Source organism: Dreissena polymorpha, chromosome 4 (assembly GCF_020536995.1).
Source record: "Dreissena polymorpha isolate Duluth1 chromosome 4, UMN_Dpol_1.0, whole genome shotgun sequence".
Lineage (NCBI taxonomy): Eukaryota > Metazoa > Mollusca > Bivalvia > Myida > Dreissenidae > Dreissena > Dreissena polymorpha.
Genome location: NC_068358.1, coordinates 44,544,790 through 44,557,197, shown reverse-complemented (window position 1 = coordinate 44,557,197; position 12,408 = coordinate 44,544,790). Strand labels below are relative to the sequence as shown.

The following is a 12,408-nucleotide window of genomic DNA, read 5'->3' as shown; positions in this document are numbered from 1 at the left end:
AGCGAGAAAGATGCAGAAACTTGAGTGTTTTTATCTGTTGCTTGATCGAACAAGATGATACTGTGAGGTCATATATTAACATACGTCATAATTAAGTGACCAAATCGTTACATAATCTAAAAGTGCCGGGAAAAGTGCAGTTACTGCAAATGATTTATGAAAATTGTGTCGGAATTTGACGACTGTCAAAATAACCAACTTTATGCTACATGTGTACACGGAATTATACTCTGCCATGGTGACATCATGGATGATAATATATTTTTTGTAGAAAATTTTAATATGTGTGGAATCATGAAATCGTTATCACAGGCTTTGAAAGCAAATTAAGAAAACATTTAATTTCCGGTAATACTTAAGAACGCTCTTTATAATATATCAAAACAACATAAATCTTTGCATAATTCAATAAGTATACTGTATTGATATGATAGAGATTAAAATTCTAGTATGAAATGTGACCACTTTTTCAAATTCTAGTACTGAAATGGGTCCAGTTTATCAAAATTCTTGTATTGGAATGGGTCCACTTTCTCAACGGTGTCGTATACAAATGGGTCTCTAGGTTGGCGCTAAGGAAAAAAATTAGTAGCCAAATTTCAGCACTATAACCTTATTTGCTCAATGAACGACATAATCATTATCATGAATCTATAGGTATCAACAATGACTGTATTAAATTATCAATGAAGTCACATTTAAATAAATTATTTGTTACCTGAAATCAAATAATTTTATGTTTTTTTATTTTTCATTTATATTTATTCTCATGCACTGGCATAAACAGTATACAATGTTAGAACTTTCAGATATGCCCCAGGTCTTTGATTGGGTGGGTCTTGCGTAACTCTTATTCGCCTACCCCCTTCTCCCAATAATTTTTGCGGTAGTCTGGTGCTTCTTAATTCTTGAGAAATACATTAACTGCAATGTATTCTTTAATTGACATATTTTTCCATAGTTGCAATATATAATTTATTGAAACGTACCGTTAAATTTGTAAGTCTTAAATACTGCATGTACTGAGTGGCTAGTCTATATTTAGTTACACATCGTCTGTTTAAAAAAAATGCTTTGCATGCGTAGAACTTGGCATTGCAGACGGCAGCAATAATTTCGCGCTCTTTATTATAACACGGGTTTTACATGGCATACCGGTATTAATGCATGGTGAATAGTTATTATCACGTGGCTGAAGAAAAATGGCGTAAATCAGTTCCACAAATAGACATGATTAAATATACATGCACTGGATTTAATTTGTTACCGCATCAAATTATTAACGGGTTTTGTTTTTCACAACTTACTCGCCATATGTAATTTTACACTGCTCACCAATTGCAATAAACTTCTCATAATAAATGATTGTTTACAGTACGGTAAATAGGTGTGATGATGATGCTCGAAACCGCCTTTAATGTAATGCTTTATTTACCGGTTTTATATCACGTATTAATGCTACAACTGTGATTCATTGTTAATAAACGCTTACTCTGTGACCGACGTCAATCGAAAATAATAATCGCTATATAACTCCGCCTCCATAAACATTCTCGTAACCGATTGGACGTTAAATATCACAGTTTGGCGACTGGAAAGTTACCCAAAAATTTCCCGGATGCATCCGTCAGCATACATGACTGTGTTATGTGGCTTGAATATACGACACGGGCATCCGGTTATCTCTTATCAATGGACTATCTATTACCACCTGGATCTTTTATGGCGATTACATGGGGAAATTGGTACCGAGTTCTCTTTAAAAGTAGGGAATATTATATACTTATAGGGAAATATCAGGGGGTTTTGCAATCGCCATTTTCATTCACATTTTAAACTTTAATCGCCAGCTGAAAGATTCAATGGCCTTCAAAAATATTGTATCAAAATGGGTCTACTTTATCAGAGTTGGGTCACATTTCGGAAGTCTCACAAGGACACTCCTGCCCTAAAATTTGGGAAGATACCCCCCCCCCCCCCCTCAGGGAATCCAGATAACTGCAGAAGGTTGGTGGCTCTACCCAACGTACACAAAACAAACAAACCAAATACATAACGAACAAACAATCCCACAATAAAAGTATTTCAGGGCGTTTTTCAAGAGAATGTAAAACTACTCATACTACTGGAATTTAAACAAGAGCACCGCATAACGGGTGCCAACGCTCGGCTGGGGGTGCAGTTTTGAATAAAAGATTGTCAGAATTGTTTTTTAGAGGTCACAGTGACCTTGACCTCTGACCAAGTGACCCCAAAAATGGGTGTTGCGTGTAAAACTCCTCAAGGTGCACCTACATATGGAGTTTCAAAGTTGTAGGTGGAAGCACTTTGACTTTAGAGACAAATGTCAAGGTTTTAGCACAACGCGGACGGCAGACGGCGGACGAAGAGCTGGCTATGACAATAACTCGGTATTTCTCCAAAAACAGCCGAGCTAAAAATCAGCTCAATATCTGTAGTTTGAAAGACCAGCATTGAATATTCCAATAAAAGTTAAACATTTTATAAACACAATAACAATAATATTTTCTCTTCTAGTATTTTCATTGGCCGACCATCAAGGCTGTAAAATTTGCTGAAAAAAGCCCTGCATTTACCTCAGAATTATTTACAAACAAAATGTACATGCAAGTACCTTATGTGTTTGTGTTGAATGTAAAATTTATATTTACATGTATATTTATTTAAGTAAAAACTTTCAACTGCAAATTATATAGTAGCAATGCACCAGATACTCACATAAAAACAAAATGAACACTGTCATAGAAAACTAAACAGTTCTGTTCCTCGTGTTTTATAAACTCATAATTTTTTAATAGTTAATCTGGTGACAAACTTTACCCAGATTTAAACTGAACCTAGATATCATTACACGGCCCTAATTACATTTCAAGGGACTGGGGCCGGGGCCCTAATGTAGGGGAATTTAACATTGTTTTGAAGAAAAAGGGGAAATTGTTTTAGCTTTATGTTCAATTAATGTTGTTCAAATAATAGATATCCAACTTCAAATTTTTAGCAAACTTTATAATCGCCAATGCATCTTTAAAAGAAAATAAGAAAATCCTATATGTTTCACTGAAAACAGTGTAATGATCAACATTTTTGCTAGAGTAATACACATTTATTTGCTCGTAAGATGTAAAACTTAAACATTTAGTCAGCCAACACATGGTTTCCCTGGAAAAGCCGCATTTTAAGACACACTGGTAATGGTTACAATTGACAGGTAGCTAGTTTCTTCGGCACCTGGTTACTTCGGCATCGTAATTAAATGCCACTTTGACACACGGGTTTGACCAGTTCGGCATTTACAGTTTGTCTTATCTAATTAAAATCTTATTATGGTGGCTGCCGCCCCACAACGCCGCTTTACTTTTTTTCCATATAAAATATTTTGCTGCAGCAAAGTTGTTTACAAACAAAATGGCGGCGTCTTTTCACGTTGCTAACGACGAGCAGGTGCGCGTGAAAAAACAGCGAAATTATTAACAACTATTGAAAGCAATGTGCGTTTACTCTTTTAAAATTAGTTGTGCTTATGGCATATTGGATGTAAAAACAATTGGACAAAATTTAAATATTGCATTTTCCGATAACTGTGTGGCCAATTAAACAGATTTCAAAATGACCTTATTTATTCTTGTTTTCATGGCTTAAACTGGCTGCCATAAGTTATTCACAAACAGAAAAAACATCTAAACAGATTAAAGTTATAGAAAAAAAACATACGAAACTTACCTCACATATGGTTCTATAAAATATAAATCCGTTATCCGTAATGTTGGTTTCTGCGACGTTTAAAACAGTCCCACTACACACAAAAGCCACATGTCCATCACGCAGGAGAACGCAGGTGCACGCGCATGCGTCGATTAGAAAGCCTGGTATTCATTGGCTCGTTTTTTTTATAAACAGGCTTCTGATTGCCTCAAATATAGACACTCAAACTTTCACGGACACTTGCAAAAATAAAAGTTACGGTCTAGTCCATCGCATAGACAGTTTTACATGAACATCCTTTGGACACACTTTGGACAAAAACGTTGAGCGACTTCTCCAGATAGGTTTAAAGTTGCACAAGACACATTTTGACGAACTTTGGGCAAATGTATTGTGTGACTAGTCGCACAATGAAATTAAGACACACAATGTATATATGGGCATAAAAAAAGTTGCACAATGTATCATTCGCGAGAACGGAAAGACGCACGGAAAGACGGACGGACAACGCCAAAACAATATCCCTCCACCTATGGCGGAAGATAATTAATCAACAGACCAGAATGGTCCCAACAATTTGTATACAGACAGGATCACCAAAGAATTGTTTGTGTCGGACATCATGGTATCCCAAAAGCTCTCCATGCACCATATGCTAAGAGGAGCTAAAAAGTATTATTGTAAACATGAGCAATCAAAAAGAACTATTTCATTACAATGGCAGAAGTTTTATTCATTTTAGTTTTTTTAAATCATATCTTACTTTTCCCAGACCATAACTCTTTGTAGGCGTATTAACAGATATGAAGATCAGATCTGCCTCCAGAATACCCTTATCAATGTCAGTTGAGAAGAACAGGTTTTTGTTTCGGACAATTTTCACTATTTCATCTAGCCCTGGCTGAAAACACAAAAGAAATGTTATGGATTAGTAATTCATGTCATGGAATCTTACCATATTTTGACAGCTTTTCACTATTTCCCATTGGAAATACATACAATTCATAAACAAGAGCAACGCATAACGGGTGCCAATGCTCGGCTGCGGGTGCAGTTTTGAATAAATGAAAGCTTGTCAGAATTTATTATATTTTTTAGAGGTCACAGTGACCTTGACCTTTGACCTAGTGACCCCAAAATGGGTGTGGCGTGTAGAATCTCATCAAGGTGCATCTACATGTCAAGTTTCAAAGTTGTAGGTAGAAGCACTTTGATTTTAGAGCCAATGTTCAAAAGGTTAACAAAATGTAAAGGTTTTAGCACGACGCCGGAAGACAAGCTGGATATGACAATACCTCGGGTTTTCTCCGAAAACAGCTGAGCTAAAAATGTGATTTATAGGCATAAATATGTGTGTACAATTATAAACAAAGTTTCATCTAGCCCTGTCAAAAATCACACAACAGACAATTTTATGAATTATAAGATGACCCAATAGTACTATAATATGCATCATTAGATGGTTTTCAGAATTTCAACTGAACCTTACAGTAAAAATAAAACAAATAATTTAATATTTCATGTCTACATATTGACCTATTTGTGGCCATCTTGGTACTCTCTTGTCAATCCATGACAATCTATAATGGATTAAAACTTATAAGTCAACTGTATAAAACAAATCTGAAAAATATAGGATTGTCGCATTTTCGGTGGAACAAACTAACGTACACAAGTCTATAAAGATTTATTTTTGCTGATTTAACTCTAACACAACATTTACCAATGTCCGTAAAATATTCTGAACAAGATAAATGCGTTTGCCTAACAGCCCCGAGACAACAACAAATTATATGCCCTCTATGTCCAGCTGTCTGGGCATGTACTGAAGCGAATATTCAGAGCTACACGACTTGAACATTGAAAACTACTAGACTATCAAACAAACATGGCTTTATTCAACTTTTGATTGGTCAAAATTGTTTGTCCTTGCACGTGCTCATTGTTGATTGGCTGATTCGCTAATTTATTGCTTTAATCACGTGGTAGGAAATGCTCTTAATTATGTTCTCACATTTGACCTTGGCTGACAAGGGTGTTTTGACAGTAATTTGGAGTATAATACCCAAGGCCAGGGACTGATACTCTGAGAAATAATCATATTGACATCTATTATGTATAACAGCCTTTAGGAGAATGCTTGTTTGACACACAAGTCACATTGTTGGTCTAGAACGCAGTAAGATATAAGCAGTAAGGTATAAATATTTGCGTTTTCTTTCTTGTGTTCAATGTTATGTCAAAATTCAATTATTTTATTCATACAACCATGTCTGTTATGATATAAAACTCTATTAAGAATTTCCAAAATTTAAATATTCAATTTTTACAATTTTGTCTGTATGATAAAAATGTTTATAAATAATTTTCTAAAACTCAATTAATTTATTCATACAATGATGACCCTAAGATTTGTTACTTTACAGCATGCATATAACATTTACCTCTATAAGAGTAAACAGTGTAACAAGAGGACCATGAGCATTCACCTGAGACCGAGATGAGCTAAACAATTCTTAGAAGGTAGACTTCAGAAGAAACAAGGGCTGTTTGTAAAACATGCATGCCCCCCATATGGGCTGTCAGTTGTAGTGGCAGCCATTGTGTGAATATGTTTTTTGTCACTGTGTTCTTGACCTTTGACCTAGTGACCTGAAAATCAATAGGGGTCATCTGCCAGTCATGATCAATGTGCCTATGAAGTTTCATAATCCTAGGCAGTAAGCATTCTTGAGTTATCATCCGGAAACCATTTTACTGTTTCGAGTCACTGTGACCTTGACCTTTGACCTAGTGACCTGAAAATCAATAGGGGTCATCTGTCAGTCATGATCAATGTACCTATGAAGTTTCATGATCCTAGGCGTAAGCATTCTTGAGTTATCATCCATGAAACCATTTTACTGTTTCGAGTCACTGTGACCTTGACCTTTGACCTAGTGACCTGAAAATCAATAGGGGTCATCTGCCAGTCATGATCAATGTTCCTATGAAGTTTCATGATCCTAGGCGTAAGCATTCTTGAGTTATCATCCGGAAACCATTTAACTGTTTCGAGTCACTGTGACTTTGACCTTTGACCTATAGTGACCTGAAAGTCAATAGGGGTCATCTGCCAGTCATGATCAATGTACCTATAAAGTTTCATGATCCTAGGCGTAAGCATTCTTGAGTTATCATCAGGAAACCATTTTACTATTTCAAGTCACTGTGACCTTGACCTTTGACCTAGTGACCTGAAAATCAATAGGGGTCATATGACAGTCATGATCAATGTACCTATGAAGTGTCATGATCCTAGGCCTAAGCGTTCTTGAGTTATCATCCGGAAACCATCTGGTGGACGGACGGTCCGACAGACCAACGGACCGACCGACATGTGCAAAACAATATACCTCCTCTTCTTCGAAGGGGGGCATAATAAAGCGGATATATGACAAGTAAATATGTCATTTCTATGCATATTATCATGACAAACTTCTGATAATTGACAATATTTCCAATGTAGAATGTGTTTGTACATATCAACCTTCAGATTAATATATGGGGGATAACTCAGTCAGTAGCTGGGTGTATCTCCTGCAAAAAAGGCTGACTATACAAGGTTCAATATGTCACTTGTGAATTATTTATAGATGAAATGGAGAGTTTCCAAATACAGCTACTGACATACTGTGTGTATTGGATGAAAGGGCAAATAAGATTGATATGAAAGAATTCTTCATGTTTAACTGTGTTCATCACTATGCAATTTTCTGGAAAAAATGCCCCACCCCTAATGGCCATTTTTTTCCACAGACTGGAACCATTTTTGAACTCGTCCAAGATATTGTTGGGACAAATCTTCTAACCAAGTTTCATGATGATCGGACAATAAATGTGGCCTCTAGAGTGTTAACAAGTTTTAACTAATAGCCATATATTGCCATATAAGGAAAAATGCCCTGCCCCCTGGTGGCCATGTTGTTCAACCAACTGCGCCCATTTTGACCTCATCCAAGATATCATTGCGACAAATCTTCTTACCAAGTTTTAATTTATGATGATCAGACAATAAATGTGGCCTCTAGTGTGTAAACAAGGTTTTACTATAGCCATATAATGAAAAATGCCCCACCAAATAGCGGCCATGTTTTTCAAACAATTATGACCATTTTCAAACTCCTCCATCATGATATCATTACGACTCTTCTGACCAAATTTCATGAAGATCGGACAATAAATGTTTGTTATTTTTTTTTGTTTTTTTCATTTTAAAGCATATATTGTATACATACATGTTTTTTTTATTTGCAAACAATGGTTCAAACAAAGTATACAGAAACTATACCTTGATAAAGTTTTAGACCTTGGTGTGTGACATTTCGATCAATGACAACAGTATGTGTTCTGTTATATAAAATTAATGATCTTATAAGATTGAAAAAAAACATACTAAAAAATATTTGAAAAAGATAACTTAACATAAGAGTTAATAGTATATAAGTGGACAAGCATTATGAGAATTTAATTTGGTTCCATTTTTGATTAAAGATTTGCAATGTGTCATTACTGAGGGCTATTTCTTTCTCAATCTGGATTTTAAGTTTAAGACTATGGATAAAACAATTAAAATTTGGTATTTGTTTTCTGCACTTCATGTTAAAGATAAAATATTTCATCAATATCAGAATAAAATTCACAATATCATTACCTTCTATTGATTTAAATAAGTTAATTCCGAAACTTACACTTAAATAGGATAGTTTAACACTTAGTTGTTGTTGTTCAAGAAAGGATGCTAACTGGTTCCAAATAGGCTGGATGTGTTTGCACTCCCAAAATAGATGTTCTATAGTTTCGATGTTTTCACCGCAGAAGTCACATAAATAAGAGTTAGATAATTTGCATTTAAAGAGATGTTTATTTGTAGCTATAATTATATGGACGATTTATATTGAACATTTATTAGTGTGCTATCAATAGTTGCTTTATAATGGCATGATAAATATGTGTTTCCAATTCAGTTCTTGTTCTCGAAAAAGGACTTGCCATTTATTTTGGGTTTTGGAGTTTTCTATAGGGTTTTTAATTTGTAGTGTGTAAAATATTTTGTTTGCACAATAAATGTTGCCTCATGAGTGTTTACAAGGCAAATTTTGACGCTGCATGACGCATAACGCACAACGGACAAAAGGCATTCTCAAAAGCTCACCATTACACATTGTGCTCAGGCGAGTTAAAAAAAAGAGGACCAGAAAGGCCCAAAGTTGCTCACCTGAGATACAAAGGAACTTATCTGTTCTGTGCAGCTCAAGATATCATTAGAACAAATGATCTGACCAAGTTTCATGAACAGTGAACAATAAATGTAACTTTTAGAATGCTAACAAGGATTTTACTATAGCCATATAATGATAAAATCCCCACCCCTGCCACAGCAGCCATGTTTATTAACAAGATCAGACAATAAATGTGGCCTCTAGATTGTTAACAAGGTTAAACTTTAGCCATAAGTAAGAATGACCCGCCCTGCCTCCTCTTGGCCATGTTTTCAAAGCAGCTGGAACCATTTTCATTATTGTCCAAGTTATCATAGGGATAAATCTTCTGACCAAGTTTCATGATGATCAGACAATAAATGTGGCCTCTAGAGTGTTAACAAGGTTTTACTATGGCCATATAAGGAAAAATGCCTTGCCCCCTGGCAGCCATGTTTTTCAACATACCAGAACCATTTTCAAACTCATCCAAGGTATCATTAGAAAAAATGTTTTAACCAAGTTTTATGAAGATTGGACAATAAATGTGACTTTTTGAGTGTTAACAAGTTTTTACTATAGCTATATAAGGAAAAATGTCCAGCCCCCTGGTGGCCGTGTTTTTCAACCAACCAGAACCATTTTCAAACTTGTCCAAGATATCATTGTGACAAATCTTCCAAGTTTCATGAAGATACCACAATAAATGTGGCCTCTAGAGTGTTAACAAGGTTTTACTTTAGCAATATATAGCCATATAAGGAAAAATGGCCCGCCCCTGGCAGCTGTGTTTTCAAGCAACTGGAACCATTTTTGAACTTGTCCAAGATATTATTGGGACAAATCTTCTGACCAAGTTTCATGATGATCGGACAATAAATGTGGCCTCTAGAGTGTTTACAAGATTTCATTATAGCAATATATGGGAAAAGTGCCCTTTCCCCTGGCGGCAATGTTTTTCCACAGACCACAACCATTTTTAAACTCATCCAAGATGTCATTAGAACAAATGTTCTAACCAAGTTTCATGAAGATCCGACAATAAATGTGGCCTCTAGAGTGTTAACAAGGTTTTACAATAGTAATATACAGAAAAAATGCCCGCCCCCTGGTGGCAATGCTTTTCATCATCTTGAACCATTTTCTATCTTCTTGCACAGTCCAAGATATCATTGGGACAAATCTTTTGACTACGCTTCATGAAGATCGGACAATAAATGTGGCCTCTAGAGTGTTAACAAGGTTTTCCTTTAGCCATTTATATATATGTCGGCAATGTTTTTCAACCAACCGGAACCATTTTCAAACTCGTCCAAGATATCATTGGACAAATCTATTGACCAAATTTTAAAAAATGCAGCCTCTAGAATGTTGACGCCAAACAAGTCACGACGGACAAAAGGTAATCACAAAAGCTCTCCATGAAATTGTTCTCATGTGAGTAAAAATAAAAGTAAAGACAATCCTGAAAAGAAAGTCCTGTGGATTGTCTGAAGAAGTGTAGACTTTCATTTAGAACATGAAGAAATTGTATGAGATTTCCGTCAATATCATAACTTATTTTTAAACCAAAATTTAACCAAGAACAAGGGCTGTTTGTAAAAAATGCATGCCCCCCATATGGGCTGTCAGTTGTAGTGGCAGCCATTGTGTGAATACGTTTTTTGTCACTGTGACCTTGACCTTTGACCTAATGTAAGTTATCATCCCGAAACCATTGTACTCTTTCGAGTCACTGTGACCTTGACCTTTGACCTAGTGACCTGAAAATCAATAGGGGTCATCTGCCTATCATGATCAATGTACCAATGAAGTTTCATGATCCTGGGCGTAAGCATTCTTGAGTTATCATCCGGAAACCATTTTACTATTTCGAGTCACTGTGACCATGACCTTTGACCTAGTGACCTAACAAGAGCTGTCAGAGGACAGCGCGCTCGACTATTCGAGTGCTTGACAGTATAATGTAAGCCATCATGAGGAAATTGTTCATATTCAATAATTTATAAGACTATCTTTCAAAAATAAAAAAGGAGGGGTAGGGGGGGTAAGAGGGGGGTATAATGTGGGGTGTGGTAATTTATTAGATGTTTAAAAAAAAAAAAAAAAATTTTTGGGGGGGGGGTGCGGGGTAGGGGGTGGGGGGTGAGAGGGGGGTATAATGTGGGGTGGGGTAATTTATTAGATGATGTTTTAAAAAAAAAAAACATTTGGGGGGGGGAGGGATTCTTGTAGGGGCGTGGGGTATTGTTTGGGTGGAATCCATTGGGGTATTCAGGTAAGTGTTGTTTTGTCAGAGTAATAATAAAATGTGATCATAAATAAAGAAGTTATGGCAATTTAAGCAAAATGTTCAATTATCTAAGTGTAAAAGTGGGCATAATTATGTCAAAATGCTTGATACAGTGGTCTGCTCTTGTTTATAGGTTGGGGTTATGTTGGTTAACAAGTATGCAACATATAAAAGCAATATGTCAAAGGATATAGGAAATATTTGGGGTAGTACGCAAACTTTAACATAGATTTATCAATAATATGCATATTCTAAGTATAAAAGGGGCAATAATTATGACAAAATGCTTGATAGAGTTGTCTGCTCTTGTTTATAGGTTGGGGTGATGTTGGTAAACAAGTATACAAAATATAAAAGCAATATGTCAAGGGACAATGAAAAAAATAACAAATGATCTCACACTGACATGAACAAATATCCACTATTTATTAAACATGAAATTTAAACTTATCGCATTTGTTTCCCCTGTATATAAGAAAGATATAATAGTGTATTACCTCCCCTGTCCTGCTTATATTTATATTAATCAACAAAATTAAACATTAACACAATATTTAATACACAAAATATACAAAAAAATCTCATATTCTGATAATATTTTTACTGATCCACTTTATTTCACTCAAATGATGATGTTTCATTGGACTGATAATTATAGATTTAGGATTACAGACCAGTTGCTTCAGTTATATTGTTCAGAGTTCGCCCTGTTGGCCGCGTATGCGTTCTTGAGTTATCATCCAAAAACCATTTTACCATTTCAAGTCACCGTGACCTTGACCTTTGACCTAGTGACCTCAAAAACAATAGGGATCAACTGCAAGTCATGATCAATCTACCTATAAAGTTTCATGATCCAAGGACTAAGCGTTCTTGAGTTATCATCCGAAAACCATCTGGTGGACAGGCAGGCAGGCAGGCAGGCAGGCAGGCAGGCAGGCAGGCAGGCAGGCAGGCAGGCAGGCAGGCAGGCAGGCAGGCAGGCAGGCAGGCAGGCAGGCAGGCAGGCAGGCAGGCAGGCAGGCAGGCAGGCAGGCAGGCAGGCAGGCAGGCAGGCAGGCAGGCAGGCAGGCAGGCAGGCAGGCAGGCAGGCAGGCAGGCAGGCAGGCAGGCAGGCAGGCAGGCAGGCAGGCAGGCAGGCAGGCAGGCAGG

At 36.4% G+C, this 12,408-nt stretch overlaps 1 protein-coding gene across 4 annotated transcripts in view; it reads right to left on the bottom strand.

Annotated features, from left to right (window-relative positions):
- The window catches only part of LOC127879242 (UDP-glucose 6-dehydrogenase-like), a 127,811-nt gene that overhangs the window by 95,649 nt on the left and 19,754 nt on the right, over positions 1-12,408 (bottom strand). For all 4 annotated transcript variants that reach the window (XM_052425999.1, XM_052425997.1, XM_052425998.1 and 1 more), the window contains exon 3: positions 4,487-4,624. In XM_052425999.1, the coding sequence (XP_052281959.1) occupies positions 4,487-4,624 (138 nt within the window). The remainder of the gene's footprint in view (positions 1-4,486; positions 4,625-12,408) is intronic.